At 36.8% G+C, this 22,240-nt stretch overlaps 1 protein-coding gene across 4 annotated transcripts in view; it reads right to left on the minus strand.

Moving 5' to 3' along the window:
• prkcz (protein kinase C zeta) overlaps positions 1–22,240 on the minus strand; it is a 111,771-nt gene that overhangs the window by 58,655 nt on the left and 30,876 nt on the right. For 2 of the 4 annotated variants that reach the window (XM_012965860.3, NM_001100265.1), the window contains 2 exon segments: positions 16,196–16,285; positions 15,157–15,207 (listed from right to left, as the gene is read on the minus strand). In XM_012965860.3, coding sequence (XP_012821314.1) covers positions 15,157–15,207; positions 16,196–16,285 — 141 coding nt within the window. 4 annotated transcript variants of the gene reach the window in all.

The raw sequence follows: 22,240 nt of genomic DNA on the forward strand, positions 1-22,240 counted from the left end.
ACACTTCAACGATTCTTGATGCAAGGACATAGCGGATGAAGTCAGAGAGCCAAACCAAAATCATGCAATGCTGCAAGGCAAGACTAGCTGTAATACAGTGCCATGCTGAAGGGCTTTGTATCAGCTATACAATGTTTGCTGTTAGTTAACCAGACAGTGCACATTTCAGCTGAAATAAGAAAATTCAGGTTTTACAAAAAAGCATTAAAACAAAATTTGACTTCTTTCTATTTTAGTATAAAAAGGACAAAGTCCTGCTACAAAATGTCATTGGATGAATACAGACAGCACAATTAAAATATACTCTGTGTTTCAATTTCTTTTCAGACCCAATAAGTAAGAACAATGAGAGATTATATTAATGTCCTTGAATTACTCTGCACATTCTGTTCTCTTGCACTCATTTTATAAATTTTAGTTAGGACATTATCTACAATTACTACAGTATATTGATAAAACTGTACAGTTGCAGCCTGAGACACATTTTCAGAGAGCCCATAAAATGATGTCCCATTAGGTTCTCTGTATTCCTGCTCATCAGTCTGAAAGTTCAAATTAAGGATCATTGAAAATAAATTACCCAGTACAAAATATAGTACATGCCAGTTGTATTCAGAGCTTGGGGATGCCCTGGTCACATAGATAAATAAACTATGAAAACACAAGAAATACTGGAAAACCGTGCTCTGTCTCATCTTCACATATTTTCTGCTAGTTGCACTTATTATTTTACTTTATCAAGAAGAAAAGTATATGCTGCTCTAAAAAGCACTGCATATATTAAGTATAAATTAGGTGTTGTGCCTGCAAGTTAAAATTAGAGCAAACCTTTCATCCACTAGTGAAGCTAATGTAAAAATAAGCTACTGCTATCATATCATTTACTGAATTCTCACTCCATTCTGTAATTCTGTAATACAACACAGTTTATTATATCACTGTTCACTGTTTGCAGGGCAGTGCAGGGCTAGAAATGGGTAGACATTTTCCTGAATGGCATATTCCATATATTCTACATTTCATAATGGCCTACTCAGCTCCGGCTCTTAAACATGAATTTATACTGCACAAATGAACAGATAAAATGTTATGGTCAGGCTATAGCCAAAATAATGCAACTAATTCAATCTACGGTGGCAGCTCTCCTCTTGTTTGTTTCCAGTTCCATTTTGTGCATGAAAACAAGACACCTGAAATGTATAAATAAACTGACCAGACAGGGTACCAAGTAATATCACAGTTGGAGCCTTCAGTCTTTCTAGAACCTGCTCTACACCAGGGCATTCTGACTTGAAACCGGGCATGTCCATTGAGATTACAAAGGTTATGTCTGCAACACGCCCAATCCAACTAATAAGCAGGTAGTATTTACTGTTCAGCTGTTGAAAAGCAAACATTAGGGATGACCTTAGAGATAAAACTTTTTGTTTAAAATCTTTGGAATCTGATGCCTTAGGCCAGCGCTCTCCAACTTCTGTGGTACCGAGGGCCGGAATTTTTCTGGCCACAGCGGTAGAGGGCCGATAATGAAAGCCAGTTTGACCACTCCCCCTTTTTAAACCACACCCACTTTAAACCACACCCATATGTGCCATAATCTGCCTGCCCTACCCTGCCTATGTGTGCCATACTCTCTCTGCCCTATGCTGCCTGTGTGTATGGCACACACAGACAGCATACACTGACACAATGCTGGCACTGCTCCTACAGTCTAAGGTGTGAACAGGGGAACAATGTGCGTGATTAGAGCCCTGAGCCTGAGGTGTGAATAGTGCAGGGGGGGAACAATGTAGGGATTAAAAGGTGTGAACAGTACAGGAGATTACATATTTAAACAATACAGGGGGATTACAGGCTGATTATGAGGTGTGAACCATGCAAAGGGCCATTTAATCTCAGTACTGATACAATTTAAATCTTACACAAAGGTAAACCATCAAAGCAGCCAGACAGGTGGGGGGCCACACAGAGGGGGGTCGCGGGCCGCCAGTTGGACAGCCCCGCCTTAGGCTAATGCCAGACGTGGCAAGCCGAAAATCGATTGCCGAAAATAGCGCCATACGCCTCCTACCCGTGCCTGAACCCAAATGAATGAAATACGCTCGGGTGCAGGCACATGTAGCTGATATCCGCCAGAAAACGCGAGACTTCATATCTTCGGCGGAAATCTGCGTATTTCACTCACTCGGGTGTAGGCACAGGTAGGAGGGATATGCTGCCAAAAATATACGCCAAACACCACGTCTGCCTAGCCTTAATGTTCAAACTTTTTTTTTTTTTTTGTTTTTAAGATAATGATGCAACTCACATGTTCCATATTTTATTATCCACCAATCACCACCAACTAGTTTTCTCGATGCACACACACACCCCTCAGACTACGAGAACTATGGATTCAGTAAGCCATAACGTGATTTTCCATCCTCACATAAGAAGTATTAAAATAAAATGTCCCAATGTTATCTATACAGTATTGCAAAAAATTAACATACTGAAAAATGTTCCTGCAGGTATAAAAAGCAGAGCTAAATAGTAGCGTTTTGTAATGGAACGTTATGGAATGTTAGTTTCCTATTATGTATAAGGCCTTAACTCTCTTACTAAAAAAAAAAAAGTTGTTGCACAATATTACTTATATAAGCCAATACTGTAGCTCTACAGAAAGCTCATTGGATTCCGAAAGGGCCATCTCCCTATCTCCACCATTTATAGCCACAAATATTTGCATCACGCTCTATAAAGAAAAGAGGAGTTGCTGTGGCCTTCCGTTCTCATGTGTATTTCACCCTGGAGGTTTTTTATCTGACCCTGAAAGTAGATATTTTTTGTTACAGGGTTCAATTTCAAAATTGTGAATGTATACACATCTTCAACAGGTCTACAACAGTCATTCCTCTAAGATATTCTCTTTATTAGTGTAACATGATGAAGGGACAGTTATCCTTTTTAGAGACTTTAATTTAGCAATGAACCCAGAATATGATAGAAGAGGCCCCATTATTTTTGTCAATTAAGCTGTTCCTAAATATATAAAACAATTACTACATGAATTGTCACTTGGAGATTCCTTTATTCAAATATATACCAATTATAGTTTGTCATTCTACGACCCATAATTCATACACAAGAACTGATTATGTTTACATAACTTATTCTGTTCTTAATGCTTCCAAGGCTCGCATAGATCCTATCTCGTGGTCAGATCATGTTTCTGTGCAGGTTTCTATATATATTTCAGATAAGCTTTCAAACACACATACTTAGCAGCTAAATGAGGCCCTTCTTACTGACCCAACAGTTTGTAGTAAAGTTGCAGATGCCGTTAAGAATGAATGGATTGATAATCTAGATGAATCACTTTGAATATATGAATATGCTTTGGGTGGCCACTATTGGTACTTTCATTAGTATAGCTTCTCATAAAAAGAAAGATTACCTCAAACAAGTATTTGCAATAAAAAAGATATTTCTAAATTAGAACAGCTAAATAAAGCACTTTCATTGCATACACTGGGACAGAACTTGCTAAGAACTGACAAACTAAAATCCCACTAATCAAAACGCAGATATAGCTCTCAGACAAACTCAACATTTTTTCCCCTTAAAGACCCGAAAGTCTCCAGGCCAAGAAACTCTGCCAAAATCAAGGGCTTCACCCTATTTTATCTATAAGAACTGATGACGGAAACTGTTAAAAACTCAACTTATATTGCTGCCTGTAAGATATTACATTGACTTAATTGAATTCGGAGGAAAACTCACACAATAATTATTTTTCCTTTTAAAAAATACAGCTGCTATTCGACGGTTTTTAAATTTCAAGTGGTACCTATGGGTGTCCTTCATTACCTTTATTATTCTGCCTTGCTTTGGAACCACTTGCCCATTTAATCTAAAACAATATTACATTTAAAAGCAAAGAACACTTCTTTCATCACATTCATAATTTAAACATGTACGTAGACTTTATAAACCTAACCTTAACTAAACCTCTTACCAGCCTTTCCAATTTGTTTACTATTTTAGATAGTTTTCATGTGTGATACTAAAATGGAAGGATTACCTATTAATATTCCCAAACCTTTCTTTCAAGAATGCTCAGTGGATTAACTAGTAATCAAAATAACAAAATCATAAGCAACATTAAATAACATACTTCCCTCTTCCGTTAACAGGGTACATAGACTTTTGGAAGACTGGTGTAAATATGCTATATCTTGGACAGTCTGCACTTCAGCAGTTGAGAAAATACTTCTTAAACTAGCATTTTGCCCATTTCCTATTTCAGTTAATATCAAACAAATCTGCCAATTACAAAGAAAAACACCTGGAACTTTATATGTACCAATAAATATTCATAGAGTTAATAAAATTTCCTTTTTCTTTGCTTCTACTGCTAAGGTGTCTTAAAGGAGAATGCAAGTCAAAATTTAAAAAGCATACTGCCCAATAGTCCTCCTATTGTTTAGTAAAAATGCCACACTTTTGGCTCACCTAATCAAATATTTACTCAGTCACACTTACTTCACATTTTCTAGAACAGGCAGCCATCTCTAAAAAGGTATTCTACCTCCCTTTCCCTCCTTGCTTCATACTGCACATGTGTTTCATTCCCGCCCCCTCCCCTCTGCCAGATCCGCTTCTGATTGGCTGGTGGGCATGTGTAGCTCAGAACAGGAGACAGGATCAAGTTACACACATGCTCAGAGAATAGGAATGCTGCCGCTGGCAGCCTACAGGAAGGACAGAGAGATTTCAGTGATGTCACTGTAGTCTTCACACTGCTGTAGGCTGCCAGCACCATATCTCAGAGAAGCAAGCAGGGATCTGGGAATTTAGATATGCAGTAAGTACTTAAAAAGAATGCCTTTAGACTTACTTTTAATTTATATTAACCTTTCATTGTCCTTTAAAGGTACCCCATCTGATTAATTACTTTAAAGCTGCCAGGGCAATTGATACAATTGATTTATTCTTCGGTATTTTACAATGGGTTGATTTTGAAAATGAAACTATATTTCTGATCCGCTCAATAACTAAATCCAAAATTCAAGATTTAAAACACTTGCACTTTTGTTCTACAAAAATAGCTAGGGAGCTTCTAATAGAATGTAATATATTTCTATGTTAAGGTAGGGGCCATTATCTTTTATATTTGTACTGTTAACCCCGCCTACACAGATCTTACAATTTAACATCTTCGCATAAGTGAAAAATAATACGACTTTCATTTGGTTGCAAGGAGTCAGCAACTGAATTTAACCCAGATGGCCTCCAAAAAGCAAAGCTTTAATAGAAGCAACAATCCCTTCACCCAACATATTTTGATGCCTTTGATCTACAGTTGTAAAGCACTGCTTTTTATTTAGAATACTACAGGCAAATATATGGATACTTAATAAAATCAACTCACAGAGCTTCAAAGTGTTCATTTGAGGACAGGTTAATAAACTACCGATATGATGAATGCACATGAGCAAAGAGGACGTCTCTTCTGAGAAATCATAATTTATTAAAGCAGCAGTGGTACACACAGTAAGAGTATTATTGATATAACAATGCATATTTGTCTTCCTATCATACTTTGCATACATAAGTAAACCTCTTTTTTCCCCTGTCCAATGAGAGATGGATATAATTCAATGCTACAAAAAATGCTATCTATTTATAAGAATGGGTTATCTTTCATTTATGCTTCCATTAAAGACAATATATACATTAAATACAGTCATGGGTTACTTTGCAGAAGACAATATTTCTCTGCACAACAGCAATTATACATACAAGCTGTTATACTGTCTCAAGAAAGGTTTCTCAATAGAATAGCAACCTACATGTTCATTACCCACTGGTACTGTTACTTTTTCCAATATAACTAAATAAAAAATATAAGGACAATATATTCAGCCCCTCCAATCATCAATTGACACATATATAGCACTGATATCTAGGAAGAGTACACTGAAAATATTGTGCACTGTGTCAAAAGAAAGGTGTTCCAGGCAAAATGCAGAGCACAGGCACAATTAGAACTGGACAACCCTGTTTGTATCTATAAAGAAGGATACAAGTTTCAATTGCTAGATTTCCAAAGAAAATGCAGAGGAACTGGATTCGTAATGAAGGACAATGGGAAAAACCAATGTGGCTCAAACTCAAGAGTAAACATACAATGCAAAGTCAGTTGAATAGTAGGCAGCAGAAAAGTTTGCAGTAAAAGAAAAAAAAATTCTACCACTTTTAAATGTAGATAGTGTTTTAGAATATTATGTCCAGATGAGTAGATGAACAGTTGAAATGTTTAAAGGACCACCCCTCAAAAGATCAAAATTTAAAAATATAAAGGATATATAGCTTCCAGAAGGGTGGAGAGCTCTATGATATAAATTAAATCAAGTGTAAAAAGGGATTAATACAACAAATGGTACCTTTGGTCAGGTAACTTTCTACTAAACAATAAATGACCACATAAAAATTGTAATAAAGTAGAAGACACATAAGAATCTATTGAGGCAAGATTTAGTCAAGTAAGACAAACTTATACAGGTATGGGATCCCTTTTCCGGAAACCCATTATCCAGAAAGTTCCGAATTAAGGAAAGGCCATCTGCCATAGACTCCATTATAAGGAAATAATTCTTATTTTTAAAAATTATTTCCTTTTTCTCTGTAATAATAAAACAGTACCTTGTACTTGATCCCAATTAAGATATAATTAATCCTTACTGGAGGCAAAACAAGCCTACTGGGTTTATTCAATATTTAAATGATTTTTAGCAGACATATGCTATCCAAGTTACAGAAAGATCCCTTATCCGGAAAACCCCAGGTCCCGAGCATTCTGGATAACAGGTCCCATACCTGTACTACACTGCACTAGTATAGTTGCTTCCAATTGATTTTATTCATTTTCTTGTACAGGTATGGGACCTGTTATCCAGAATGCGCGGGACCTGGGGTTTTCCGGATAAGGGATCTTTACATAATTTGGATCTCTATACCTTAAGTCATCTAAAAAGCATTTAAATATTGCTTTGCCTCTAGTAAGGATTCATTATTTCTTAGTTGGGGTTAAGTACAAGGTACTGTCTTATTATTACAGAGAAAAAGGAAATCATTTTTAAAAATTAGAATTATTTCCTTATAATGGAGTCTATGGGAGATAGCCTTTCTGTAATTCTGAACTTTCTGGATAATGGGTTTCCAGATAAGGGGTCCCATACCTGTATAATCATTTCAAGTCAAAATCCAGTGAATGTGCATGTTATCTATCTTAAATGCCATAAGCCAATGGCCCTCACTTGACCATGTGCAGGAGTCACCATCCTGAACTAAAAGAACATACTAACTCACATCTCTTGTCAAATCCCGTATAACCAGATATCAAAAATGCTGGCCAGTGTGTAGCAAGATTAACCTAAAAAAATAAACAGTGGCTGGATGATTACAACAGTTTTGCCCCATACATGCATAACAGATGATTTACAACTATAGGGTGCAAAACTACAGGAGTCTACAGTATGGATACTTTGCCCTTAGTACAAAGTAAGTATATAAAGTATGGAGCATTCAGAATGTCTTTTAAATAATTATAATTTACAGAAATTAAGATAACCATTGAAATCTAAGGAGGGTTGAATACTTTATTTCCTTATACTGGCTAGTAGACTTCAGATATCGTAATCATATGTAGCGTGATGCTACAAAACAATAAACACCATTACAGAAAATAAATAATTCCTTTTCACATGGTTTTATTTACATACTTGCCTGCCAAAAGAAACTATAAGAGTGTTGGGCATGAAGATATTCGAGTTCACATTACAGACACTATAGGGGAACTGCTATAAATGGAATAACTCCATACTGAGATTTAGTTCTAATCCTCTCTGATTAGCAGTTTCAAAACAAAATTAGAATCACCCACTGCCAGCCAAATTCCAATATGCCATTAATCCATTAAATACCCTCTATAGAGAGGGAAGATGCTCTCATAAAAGGACACTAAGGCAACGTGCTTCACATACCTTTAAGTAAAAGAAAAGGTAACCCATATCAGGAGAGATTTTATAAAAATGTGTTCTTTTTTTATCACAAACAGCATTATTTAATAGAAACATTTGAATACACAAAATTAACATTTTGCACTATGTTATTAAAGGCAGCCCACTGTTCAAATCAATAAATGAAACATTTGAAACTAAACAGTAATCTTAATTAAGTAAGACTGAAAGCTTACAGGAAACATTTTAAAAAGGCTACCCACCCAAAGCTCTGTTCTTGCTTACATATGGACCAGAATGCTAACTCATTATCTGAAACCTCTTTTTTATGCTCACTTTTCATTTACAGCAATGCAGAAGGTAATCCTAGTTGGTGGGACATGCATAATAGCAAAAGCATTTCTTTTAAGGAGTGGGGGGGAAGCAAGAGAGTAGGTCATTTGTACGTCTTATCTGCCAACAGTACAGAGCCCACTAATGATCTCTGCCAGCTCCGGTGAAACAGGCCTTTATCACATACCGTCAGATTTCTTGGGATACATTCCTTGCTTTAACAGTCCTCATCGGCAGCATCCCTTTTCCATAGGAACCTTTAGTGACTTGTACCTTCCTCAGCAAACAAGCAGCAGAAAACAACCCTTTTGTGACAGATGCCTTTCCCAGCCTTTGACTCCCTTCAGAGGTAATCCAGCAACATCCCCACGCACGATAAAGACACAAGCAATATCTGCATGTGTTGGAACAATCTATGGTTGCAAAGCAGAGCTGAAGGCAGAGCAGCTTCAGAAGCGGAATGCTGACTACTCTGCATCACACTTACACACACTCACACCACTGCATCAGCAGGCTGTTCACACCAGCCATTAAAGGCATGTTTAAGCTGCAAACAGATATTACTCACTAGATATAATTCTTTATAGCATCCAGAGCAAAGTGATTATTTATGTCTTACACTGAAGGACGAATAAAAGGGAACATTATTCCCCCTCTCTCTGTCTCCTTTTATGACTGATGTTTCTGTTTCACTGCCAATAGACATCAAGGACAATAGCTAGGATAATGCTGGGTATTAGGATCGAAAGGAGCAAGAAAGAAAAAAAAAAAGCACTAAATAGAAAGCTGGATGTGCTGCTCACCCCCTTCCCATTTCTCTGCCTCATGTATCCAGGCACGGGTGGTACTGACTCCCGTGAGAGGCTGTATCAAACAGCTGAGGCATTGGAGAAAACATGGCATGGATGCCAAAACACAGAATCAGGCACCACAACACATTCAGACACAACAAAAATACCAACTTTGCAATGTTCAGGCATTAATACAATAGGAACTAGCCATATTTTATTTATAATTACAAGACAATGCTACTTCCAGGATCTATCTGCCACCGTGAGCTGAACAGTTCAATATGCAGAGACACTGACATCACAGGCAGAGTTTTAGTATCAGATCAAATGAAACGAGGGTGTGTAGCAGGAATCACAAATGACTTGACATTTATTTTAGGAGATGACAACCACTGTAATTGTAACAGGAATGGGAAAACCCAACCAAGTGGCATAAACACTGACAACTCTTGAATGTTCCAGGCTTAGAAGTGTTAACCAGATGGCCCTTACAATTAACTCCATCATTACCAGACAGGTTTCGAACACTGACTTCTATGTAATACTGCAGTTTATACAAACAACACAGGAGGAAATAAGAAAAATAAATCAATCAAAGGTTAAAAATATGGGGAAAGAAATAACGGATCACCTTTAAAGGGCTGCATATATCCAAAAGTAACAGCTGGTGCATTGTTTGAGCATTGCCGCTGATCTCTGAATTAACCCCCCTTTCGAAGGCAGACACAGCTCCCCACCTATTTCCTCCCCCTCTCTGAGTGAAGGTAAAGGACAGGCTGTGCTGAGACGACAAAAGGCTTTCTCTGTGCACCAGGAACTACAGAGAGGGAGATGCTCAGAGGCAGTGGGCGGGTTGTTCCAATACAAGCTCTATTACTGTCTGCAGGACCCTGACACACACACACACAGCAACACGGAGCCCAAGGAGCCTCCCATATAGGAAAACATTATTGCACCGCTCTGAGCAATACTTTCAGCTCCTGTAAATAGTAAAATAAATGGAACGAGTGACATAATGGGGGAAAACCTAAACACTGAGAGTCTTTCACTAACTGCACAGTTGAAGTATTTGTTTCTGATGGGGGAACTGAGCATTCCCAGGATTACAGCACTTGGTTTGGAAACTAAGCAATGCTGCCAAATGATGGCCACCCACAACAATTATCCATATAGCTGTGCAAAACTGATGACCAGATAGATAGATAGATGATAGATAGATAGATAGATAGATAGATAGATAGATAGATAGATAGATACTCATCACAGCTGATACTTAACCACTAAAAAACAAATACCCAAGAAATAAAATGAAAGTTTTATTTTCATCCATGTCATTATAATAATAATAATTATTATTATTATTATTATTATTATTATTAACACACTTATAAAGCATAACGATATTCCGCAGTGCTGTACATTAGAATCTATAATACAAAATGTCATGGACTTGCAGTTTTCCGTGTAAAGATATCACATGTGCCAATTTGCAAGCTTATTGTCAAAACACAGCGCTGCGGAATATGTTGGCTCTTTATAAATTAATGTTAATAATAATAATAATAAAAACACCAAAATCATTCCCCACTGCTCCAAATGAGAATAAAATAGAAACCAACCTATGCTGATAATCAGGTTGTTTTCATAAGTGTTGGTAAAGGGCATTTTGACGCTGCGTTTTTAGCAGGAAAAAAAAATATAAAATGCCCAGTATTCCCCACCACTGCAGGGATGGGAATTGTCTGTTTTTGGAGCATTCAAGGTTACCAGTTTTCTATATCCTCAATTATATATTAAATGCAATATGTATATTTGCTCTACAAATTAAAAATATTGTCCAAAAACCATATAATGTCCTCCTATCTATTTTTAGCAAAGGCTAAAATAGTGGTTCACTTTCTGCATCAGTAAATATATAAAAATGGTACGTGGGCATACAAACACCATAACTAAACATGTATCAATTCCTACAGATATGAATAAGAAGACTGGCAATTCACCCTGCAATGGTGATTATTATCTGAAATTGACTGCCAGTGTGTTTTTAAAGGCAATCAATCTACATTAAGAACAAACCAGAGGACAGAATAGTAGGGGGTGGGGGCTAATAAAAACACCCTGTATGCCAATACTTAATGGACTCATTACATTTGTATTTCCAGAGAAAAAAAATATTTATTTACTTTACTCGTTATTACTTTTTTTGTGAGAGACATTTTTGTGCTTACATATTAAAAGTGTAAAGATGGTTATACATGCACTGATTTGGTTGAGAGGTTTTCAAGCATTTTCATCACTACTATTTCAGTATCTGTACAGCCACTGTGGGATGCACATTCCACATATCATCAGTTGCACTAAAATTTCAGTTGACAATAACTTTCTGCACATTTTTTTTCCAAAGCCAAATAAACAGATAATTTACATTTGCCCATTGATGTGGATGGCCAAAAAAGCAATATTCAGCTGCTTGACTTGCTGGCTGTATATATTAAATTAAATGAATGTATTGCTTTTTTATATATTGTAACAGTACAGTACAGTAAGCTCTGGATTGGTTCTTCAGAACAACTGCAGAAGGAATAAAAGTGATGTAATCAAATCTTAGTAAGGCCCAAAAAAAGTTTTAGCCAGTAGATGAGTAGAAAAAACCTTGTATTGAAAATTGTTTAGTTCCATTAACAAATAGTAGTAGTGTATATATTTGAAACCTATATAACTATAAAGAAATATACATCAGCATATATTGATATATAGGGTAATAACATACTCCCTATCATAACATAAGGGTGAAGACACACTGGGCTACTAGCAGCTACTTTTTCAAGGCTGCTAAACTCCAGAAAATCCCCTGCCATAGACAATGCTGAGAATTGTCTCTGCTAAAACACACATAGAGACAATTATCAGTAAATGATCAGCATTGTCTTTTTAGTAGCCACGACAAGTAGCTCAGTTTATAATTTGCAGGCTATCATGGCCCTTGCTTGTGTAACAGATATAACCAAAAACCTCTCTTTAATTAAAAGTGTGCAGATTTTAATTTTCTTGCTACATTTTACAGTATCTATACCCAAAGTTTTGATCGCACTTAGGAATCTTTCTCAAGTAGATTTCAAACTGTGAATAAAAATTAGCACATTTTACATTAACAATCCTTTGCCTGCCAACAATGTATGTGCTTTGTCAGTGCTGTCCAACTTCTATGGTACCGAGGGCCAGAATTTTTCTAGCCTACATGGTGGAGGGCCGATAATGGAAGCCAGGTTTGACCACTCCCCTTTTTTAAACTGTACCCACTTCAAACCACACGCATGTTATCACAAGAGCTTTTAAGCCCATACCCACATTAATGGTTGTAGTGCAACAAAAACCCAAATGGTTGGTGCTCACTGTAGGGATATCACCTTTCATTCATATGTGAACAAATTATATTATGTCATATTAAGACATAATAATGTAATGACTATTTCCAAATACTAACTAATTACCAGAATAAACCCCTGCCAGGTTCACCTCCCTCATGCAGCATAGGGCAGGCAAAGTACGATACACAGGCAGCATAGGGCAGGCAGAGTATGGCACATAGGCAGCATAGGGCAGGTAGTACATACAGTGACACAATGCCGGCACTGCTCCTACAGTCTGTCTGAGGTGTGAATAGGTGAACAATGTGGGTGCTTACAGTCTGAGCCTGAGGTGTGAACAATGCAGGGACTAAAAAGTGTGAAAAGTTCAGGGGATTACATGTTTAAACAATACAGGGGTTTACAGCCTGAATCTGAAGTGTGACCAATGCAGGGGGGCAGTTTATCTCAGTACTGATACCATTTAAAAATTACACAAAGGTAAGCACTCACAGCAGCCAGACAGGTGGGGGGCCACACACTGGCGAGCAAAGTGACAGCCTGCCAATACAAAGGGCCAGATTCAATTCAGTAAGTTGTCTCATAGTTTATCATGTGAAAACTCGAAACAATTTGAGGAGAAAAACTTTTCCACAAATTCAGTTCCAGTTTTTTCTCACAAAACTGAATTTGGCAGAAAGCATACAGAATTTCGACTGCATTCCTTTTTATGCAATCATTAGTGGTGCTTTGTTTCCCTGGAAGCTCTGGTTGGGTTTCACCATATACCAGCACACAGAAATATAGGAACAGCACTCACTTATAACTTAATCTTTTATTAAGCCACAGAATGGCTGGCAAGAGTTTACTGTAGTGAGTCAATATATTATAATTGGGCCAGTGTTGTTAGTGGAGTACCGCAGGGGTCAGTCCTTGGTCCTTTTCTTTTTAACTTGTTTAAGTACTGTTTCTATTGCTGCTGATGATACTAAATTGTGTAAAAAAATAACAGCAAATGGGCAGCAAAATGGAAAATAAGGTTCAATGTTGAAAAAGTGCAATGTTATATTATTAAAAATAATATAAATGCAAGTTATACACTAAATGGCATTGTGTTGGGAGGATACTTACTTGAAAAGGATCTGAGGATTTTTGTAGAGAATAAGTTGTCAAATTCCAGGCAGTGTCATTCTGTGGCTACTAAAGCAAATAAAGTGCTGTCTTGTATAAAAAAGGGCATTGACTCAAGGGATGAAAACATAATTTTGCCTCTTTATAGGTCACTGGTAAGGCCTCACCTTGAGTATGCAGTGCAGTTTTGGGCTCCAGTCCTTAAGAAGGATATTAATGAGCTGGAGAGAGTGCAGAGACTGCAACTAAACTGGTAAAGGGGATGGAAGATTGTAAGCTCTACGGGGCAGGGACCTCCTTCCTCTTGTGTCCTCGACTCTTAACTTATTGCTGCTGTATTTATCTGTATTTATTATTATACTTTGTATTTATCTATTATCTTATTAACACCCTGTTTGTATTAATGTATTCTACTGTACAGCGCTGCGTACATAAGTAGCTCTTTATAAATAAAGATATACATACAAACTATGAGGTAAGTCTGAAAAAAGGCGCTTGCGAGGGGACATGATTACTCTGTACAAGTAATTAGAAGGGATTATAGGCAGATAGGGGATGTTCTTTTTCCCATAAAAACAGCACACCAGAGGCCACCCTTTAGATGAGAAGAACAGAACTTTCATTTGAAGAAGCATAGGGTTTTTTTTGGTTTTTTTTACGGTGAAGAAAGTGAGGTTGTAGAATGATCTTCCTAGTGAAGTTGAAAGGGCAGATTCTGTTATTGCCTTTAAGAGGGGCTTGGATGAGTTCTTGAACAAGCTTGTACAAATCTATTGTGATACTAAAATCTACAATTAGTGTTGATGTTGGTATATATGGTTTATGTATGCAAGTGTATAGATAGGTCAGTACAGGTATGGGATCCCTTATCCGGAAACCAGTTATCCAGAAAGCTCCGAATTACGGAAAGCCCGTCTCCCATAGACTCCATTTTAATCAAATAATTTAGAATTTTTAAACTGATTTCCTCTGTAGCAATAAAACAGTACCTTGTAATTGATCCCAACTAAGATATAATTAATCCTTATTGGATGCAAAACAATCCTAATTGGTTAATTAATATTTTATTGATTTTTTTAGTAGACTTAAGGTATGGAGATCCAAATTATGAAAATACCCCTTATCTGGAATAACCTAGGTCCCAAGCATTTTGGATAATGGCTCCTATACCTGTATAGTTTGTGTGTGCTGGGCTTACTTGGAAGGGTTGATCTTGATGAACTCTGGTCTTTTTTCAACCCTATTTAACTATGTCTGTAAAAGGCAAAGTGCCGGAATTATAAGCGAGTGTTGTTCCTATTTTTCCTGCACCCCGCCAATGAAGCAGCACATTTCCGGGTGTAAAGATTACACTGTGGGAAAAGCATGTTGCCTAGCAACGCACTTTTCACAAAGCACCCAGAACCAGGCAAAGCTCTGGCAGCTGCTGATTTACATTGCATACAGCATCAAAACTGCAGTATATACAGATAAACAGGTAACTGATTATGTGTTACAAAAAATGAAATCTGTACTTCATAACCAAAATAGATAAATATTCTGAATACTCACTGTCTTCTCCAGGGCAAGGCATGCCTGGCTTCTCTGGGATACTGGGAAACACTAAATAAAAAGAAGAAATTATTATAACATGCACCTAATTAAATGGCAGTGAAAAACAGAGACTGTTCAAAACTTAAACTATTTCATGGGCTGTTTAGAAAAAGATGTCTTGTGAGCTGGGAAACTGTCTATTGCTGGCTGTGCCGTGAGCAGCATACCTAATAAGACTTGAGCTCGCACCCTGCTGAACACAAACTTGGGACACAAGAATTAATCACGCAAGAAAAAAAGAATTTAATTTCACCACTCATGACTACTGTAACTCGGAAACCATGTCACCACCAGTTGGTGAAAGCTACCTTAAGATTTACTTTTCTTGTTTAAAGTAAAAGTAGAAACTACTGCATTTATACTATGTTAATATGGCGTATTATGGCAACTGATGCAATTACAAATTATGTGAATATCTATGCAGATTTTTTTCTGCCATTCAAAATTGTTCAGTTAATTTGCTATTTTTCTATCATGATGGTCTGCCATATATGCATGTTGTCAGTTTATCAACATCTGATAAAAGGCATAAAAATAATATATATAATAAAATATTTACATATAGTAAGTGTTAAGCAACCCAAAAAATACAAGACTAAGCTCAGAAACCTACCCCTTGTGCCATTATCTTACATTTCATGAGCGATCAGGACTACTTCCCCTTCAACTCAATGTAAATTGATTCAGTATATAGCTAAAAGTTTGCCTGCCTCTACAAGAAGCAATAATCAAAACATATTGTGTGCCACAGCCCTTAGAAATAAAAATCATAATATAAAAAGCATTAAAACCAAACATCCCCATTAAATGGATACTGCCAAATTAATTCTCTCATCTCAATATTTCAGCATTGTCAGCCACTGTAAGTGATGTCTTAGGTGAAAAAGGCACTTTCTGTTTAAAGAACTAAATTTCAGAGCTACAGCACCATGAACACTGGGTAATATATTCCTGTTAGCATGCCTTCAGTGAAAAGCACCTCTTAACTCTATCTTACCATGGATGCTGAGGCCTTCTTCCTTGTAAATGGAATATAAACGAAAGGCTTCCTCCAGCTCCATTTGGGAAGAAATAGTACATGGATCCCCTAATAAAAAAAAAAAATAGTAAACAATACAATTATAATGTTAATAAGATAACATAAAATACAACATCACTTGCCTAGTTCATCATCAGGGCATATACTGTACCAGTGTGTCCACTACTAGCAAGCCTTGTACATTCTCAAACCACCCCCATTCCCCACCCTAATGCTGGGGGGGGGGGGGGGGGGGGGCAATGTTCCAGTTAATAATGTTGGGTCAGTATTGAATATAATGGTTAGGGAACATAAATAGTGAGTGTGACACTCTGACTCTAAGAGCTGTTGTGCCAAAACCTTGTATTAGTAAAATTGCTGACAACTCAGCAAAAAAAAAAAAAAAAAAAAAAAAAAAATAGAAAATGGATGTAAACCCCCCCATTAAAGGGAAAGTATACACCTAAGAAAACAATTCCTAAAAATAACCAGATTAAATAGGACTTGTGTTGTAATTACATTCTACCTATTGTTTTAACTAAAAAAAACACATATTCCTATTTTTTGCCATTATAAAGCACTTATTTAAAAGTTAGGCTATTTTTACTGAACTCACCCCACTCCCTTCCTTTATAAACAGGCTATCTACCTCTGAACAAACAAAACCCTCCCTTCCTAAGCAGTAGCCTTTCAGCAGATCATTATCATGGGCTTTTCTGTGGACTGGTAATTTATTTTATCAGCTTCTTTCAAGTTCTGTGGGATCGGAAGTGACAGGAATTGCTAAAGTGAAACTTGGCTTCATATTCTTGTTTAGTTCCAGAAATAACATAAACCTCATATTGAAAAGGGAGTATACAGTGCTGTATTTTGGTCCAGTGCCACCCTGTGCAAGTGTCCAGCAGCAGTGGGGAGAATTTTTTTTCTTTTTTTCCTTTATGACCATATAGGCACTCCCTTAAAGCTACCAACCTAAGCACATGCCCTATAGTGCCTATATTGTAAATATGGCACCATATGCAGCAATCTATCGCGGGTATAATTTATAAAATAAGTGCTAACACTCCACAGATGCTGCTGAGAAATGTACCCAACAGTTCAGAGTCTGCATCTGGATTCCTGAGTAAGAATCATTGAACTTGGAACTTTACATTTTAGAAAAACAATCAAAAATAAAAAATAGAGAGCAACTGAAAAAACTCTTCATTTCTGAATGGAAAAAAAGTGTTTAAAGGTGAACAACCGCTTTTTTGTCATGGGGTTAGGCATTCAATGTTATTTATTATTTCCACTTAAAGGAGAAGGAAAGGCTAATAAAGAGTTAATCTTAAGCTGCAGGCATACCTTCAGTTCAGGAACAGGAAGAAAATGCTGAGCTGTGTAATGAAAGTTCCCATAATGCCTCACTCCTGCACTGAGACCGAGACCAAGGGGCACATTTACAAAAGCACGAACGCTCAAGCATCCATGCAAACGCTCCGAGCGTATTTTCGTCATTTTTTTCCGGCGTCCGCATGACTTTTTCGCACAGCACACGACTTTATCGTATGGCGCACAACTTTTTCGGACGTTTGCACGAAAAAATCGGAAAGGTTTTACCGCTGTTTACAATTATTTGGTACGAAAATTTTGTGACTTTCGGATCGCCAATACGATATTATCGTGACTAATACGATTTTTTCTTAAGCATTTTCGTGATATTTGCGATCTTCCAAAATTTTCGTTTCCAATACGTGTTTTTCCCATTCGTGATTCGGATTCGTGGATTAGTAAATGTGCCCCTAAGTGTACATGCTCAGTTTGTAAGACTATGAGGAAGCTTCCTGCTGATTGGCTCAGATCCACATTCCCAAGAAGAGGGGAGTGAGTTCTTAGCATTCTTGAGGGAGGAGGGAGCAGGAGAGGGGAGAGAGCTGTGTGCTGCGTGTCTCTGGCACAGGAAAACAGACACATCAAATCTTTTGACAGAGACCTTTCTGATAAAGCTTACTTAGTTTTTACCTTTCTTTCTCCTTTAAGGGCTTAGAAAACATTTTTGGTATTTGATTACTAGTTTACAGATTTATGTTACCTGTATATTAGAAATAAGAACATCTAAATACAGCCTAATCAAATACATGATTAAGGGGTTTTACTACTAGATAGCATCTATTTTTAAGAAGCAATTTCTTTTATTTTGTAAACTGTCATCTCAGTGTTTATGCATGCCCTTGTCTCTGACAAGAAGGGCATTACTGTGCCATCCTATTTGATCCTACTCACTGCCAGTTTAAAAGGAAAAGAAATGGGTCAGCTCTCATGTGGTTGCTTACCATTTTCTGTAGCAAATAAGAAATAAAAAAAGACTGGTGTCTGAACAAACTCCTTTAATACAGATGGATGACTTTGTTTCCAAACCATAAGGACAAAATATATTTATAAACTCTTTCCTGTGTGTTAAAGGAGCCTGTGATATGAATGCTCAAATGCCACCCTCCTTTCTCACAATGCAAGGGCTGCCCCCTGCCATAGCTAAAGGCAAAGTTTCTAGTATTAGCGTCAGCACACTGCTGTTTAAACTAAAGGTTGCAAGAATTTCAAGGTGAAATCCTGGAATACATGAGAAGGAGTGGGTGCGTAGCATGCCATGAAAAAATGTGTATAGTTCACTCCCCTTTTTTCTCACTCCTCATTTAATCCATACCATGTCTGGACTGAAAGTTAAAATAGGTTGTGGCATTCTTAGTACACAGAGGCCCAAACAGCCCCCCACCAGCCCACTAAATAGATTGCCAGTCGAGTCTAGTTCTCCTCAAAGAATGTTTTAGAATGGCAACTTTTCAATTGATCTTCATTAATTTATTTTATAGTTTTTGAATTATTTGCCGTCTCCTTCTAACTCCTTGTAGCTTTCAAATAGGGGTCACTGACCCCAGCAGCCAGAAAACAATTTCTTTGGCTATAGTTTTATTATTATTGTAATTTTTTATAACTTATTTTTTTCCATTCAGGTCCTCTTCTATTCATATTCCTATCTTTTATTCAAACCACTCCCTGATTTGGACCCTATCAACCAGATAGCTGCTGAAACTCCAAACTGGAAAGCTGCTGTCCTTACTTAAGGGACTAACAAACTTTAGCTTAAATAAACAGCACTTATGCTGTTATTGTAACAGAGATATTTATAACAGTATATAACTAGTAAAAAAAACTAGATGAAAATGTTACACTAAAATGAAACTAAAACTAGAATTTAAATTGCACATGAGTAACTTAGATATTAGAGGTGAGATTTCATGTTTCTATATATCTTACTATTAAAAGTTTAAAAGGTAATATGAACTATTAAAAAAGGCATTGTACATTGTGCTGAGATCTCAGCAGTCCCAGACCAGCTCCTACCCAGCTGTTGCACTGTGATGTGAAGGATTCTGGCAATAGAAGTCCCTTTGCTGTGCACCTCCAAATATGGAAAGCAGAAGGACTTCAAGCCCCAATATTCATTACATAAGCCCAACTTACGGGAATGTATTTTCCCTTTAACATGTTAACATTTTAATTTATATTTAGTATTTCCTTGTTAAATTTAACTTTTTAAAAGAGAATACATTTTACATATATAATTTCGATCTTGCGCGCAATGATGTTTTCCATTACAAATTTTAATCGATAAACATCTGCTTTGTGCAGTTACTTGCACTTGCAGAGGCCATGAACCTTTAAGAGCCATGTGTTTTAATCATTAGTTTTCCAACAGAAAAATAGCCTGAAACACCCATTCACTTTCCCTTATTACAATCTTGATCCTGCACTCATACTAACGACTATCAGGGTCTTATAATAGCTGGTAAATAACATTGTCATTACCTTCATTGGGAAGGTAAGGTTGAAGAAATCTAATTTGCGGATGCTTGGGTTTGCAGCAAGTTACTAAATCTCACGCTGCCTCCAAGACCAAGTCTGTCATTTCCACAGGTCAGGCATTCAGTTTACCTGCATTATTGGTACAGCTACATATGAAACATTTTATGTAAAAGAGATCATTTTACATAAAATGTATATTGTATGTAAGGGATACATTACAGTAGATCCTGTATATTATTAATATTTGTGTTTTTAAAAGGACTTCTCTTACATCATATGGTTAAAACTATTTTTTTAATTCTCAGCTCAAAAGGCGGTCATCTCCAGAAATGAGTGGGCAGAATATAGCAAACAAGTCTTTTTTTCATATTTTGTTTGATTAAAAAAAATTATGGAAAGAAATGCCATAACCATTCATACATGGGCTGATCAAATTTATATATAAAAAAAATAATAATAAAAATAAAAGCTGTCCACGGCTTGAGTCATTTTAGCTCTATTTTTTTTGGGGGGGGGGACCTTTTTTTTTTTTTCAAAATACCAGGTTGAAAAAAAGTCTAATCATCTTAAAGGGCAGCTATTCTTAAACATTTTTTACCCCTTTTCGAGATGCAGGCTAACAGAACCAACACACTTAATGGGGGAAACAACAGTAATATAGTCATTTCTGAAGAATTATCTCCCATCATGTGCTCTCCACACTAGAAGCCCACTCCTGGTGCAGGTGGTGATCTGTGTGCCCTAGCATGGCTGCCTGTACCAGCAGTGGGGAGCACAGCACAAAATAAAGAGATGTTCTCAAAAAAATACTATTGTTTCCCCAGCTGCAGTGTGGGCTCCGATAGCATGCATTATTAAAGTTATCGATAAATGCAATATTTGTCTGTCTGTACTACTAGTCATGACTACATTTACCATTAATCAGCTTCCCACTAGTCAACAATCCAGTTTGCACAATGATTTTCATATGCTGTAAGTTACAGACCTGTAAAGAAAGTGACTCACCGAAGTGTGGAAGGCATTGTGGGAGATGATTACTGCAGCATAGTTTTAGTGCTACATGTAGTCAGGAACTAAGTATAGAGAATAGTAAAGGACAGACAGATGCTGCTTTCAATAGCAATTACATTTAGGAATAAACATTAGTAAACATGTGTAACAAATGTATATTGGAAAATGCTTAGAACAGCACTTGATTTCAATCTAAAAATATGCATTTGATTACCACCACTTTAAATTCATTTGTTAATTAGTTTTTGTCTTGTGTTTTATTTCAATAATCTTGAGTAGTTTGTAGTATGTTAATTAGTCCCAGTGAAAATGTCCAGATATTTTATTTTTCATATTTTTTGTTAATTTCATGCTGTATCTACCATTAATACTTACCCAAAGATTGCTTTCTTTAAATAAATACTTTTTAACTCAAACTGTAAATAAATGTATTCTAGACTTGCAGGCCCTGAGAGAAACACTGTGCCAGACAGACAGAGAATGACACATAAATAGCCAGCCAGGCAACCGCTACAGAAGTTATACCTGGGCAAATTATACTGGGCCACAAGCAGAAAACCAGAAGACAGGAAAAAGAACAGGTAGTACAGACTTGAGATGGCATAAAATGGCAGGAAAACCCGAATGGATATGAAAGAAAACTAAACAGGGATACAGTAACAATAGAAGAGCCAAATGAGCCACAAGCTATAAAAACACACCTTCACAGAAAACTTTCTTTTGGAACATGAACCTAGTCCTAATTAAACCGACAGCAAAACCAGATCTATTGCTTAAATCTAGCAAACGTTAGAAGATCTATCAGAGTTGTTCTTGGATTGTCATTTCTTCCCAAAAGGAACAAAACAAAAAGCATGTATTACTTATTATATCCCACAGAAACCTTACACACTGTCTTCTTGAATTCTACCTATTGCTCAGTAACACGGTCACTTTACTTGCTATCACATGTACTGTATGAGCACATACTGTATATGGTGAGGCAGAAAACAGGCTTGGCTGAGCCCCTAGAGCTGCAACTACATGAGGGAATTGGCACAGGCTATTTCCCATTATAATTACTGAAAAATACCACAAGCATAAACATGATTGCAAGACATTAACATTTTTGTTGTCTAATAGGCACAGTAATTGCCATTTGATATAATGTGGTGGTGTCCACGGGCACTC

This window comes from Xenopus tropicalis, chromosome 7 (genome assembly GCF_000004195.4).
Source record: "Xenopus tropicalis strain Nigerian chromosome 7, UCB_Xtro_10.0, whole genome shotgun sequence".
Taxonomy (NCBI): Eukaryota; Metazoa; Chordata; class Amphibia; order Anura; family Pipidae; genus Xenopus; species Xenopus tropicalis.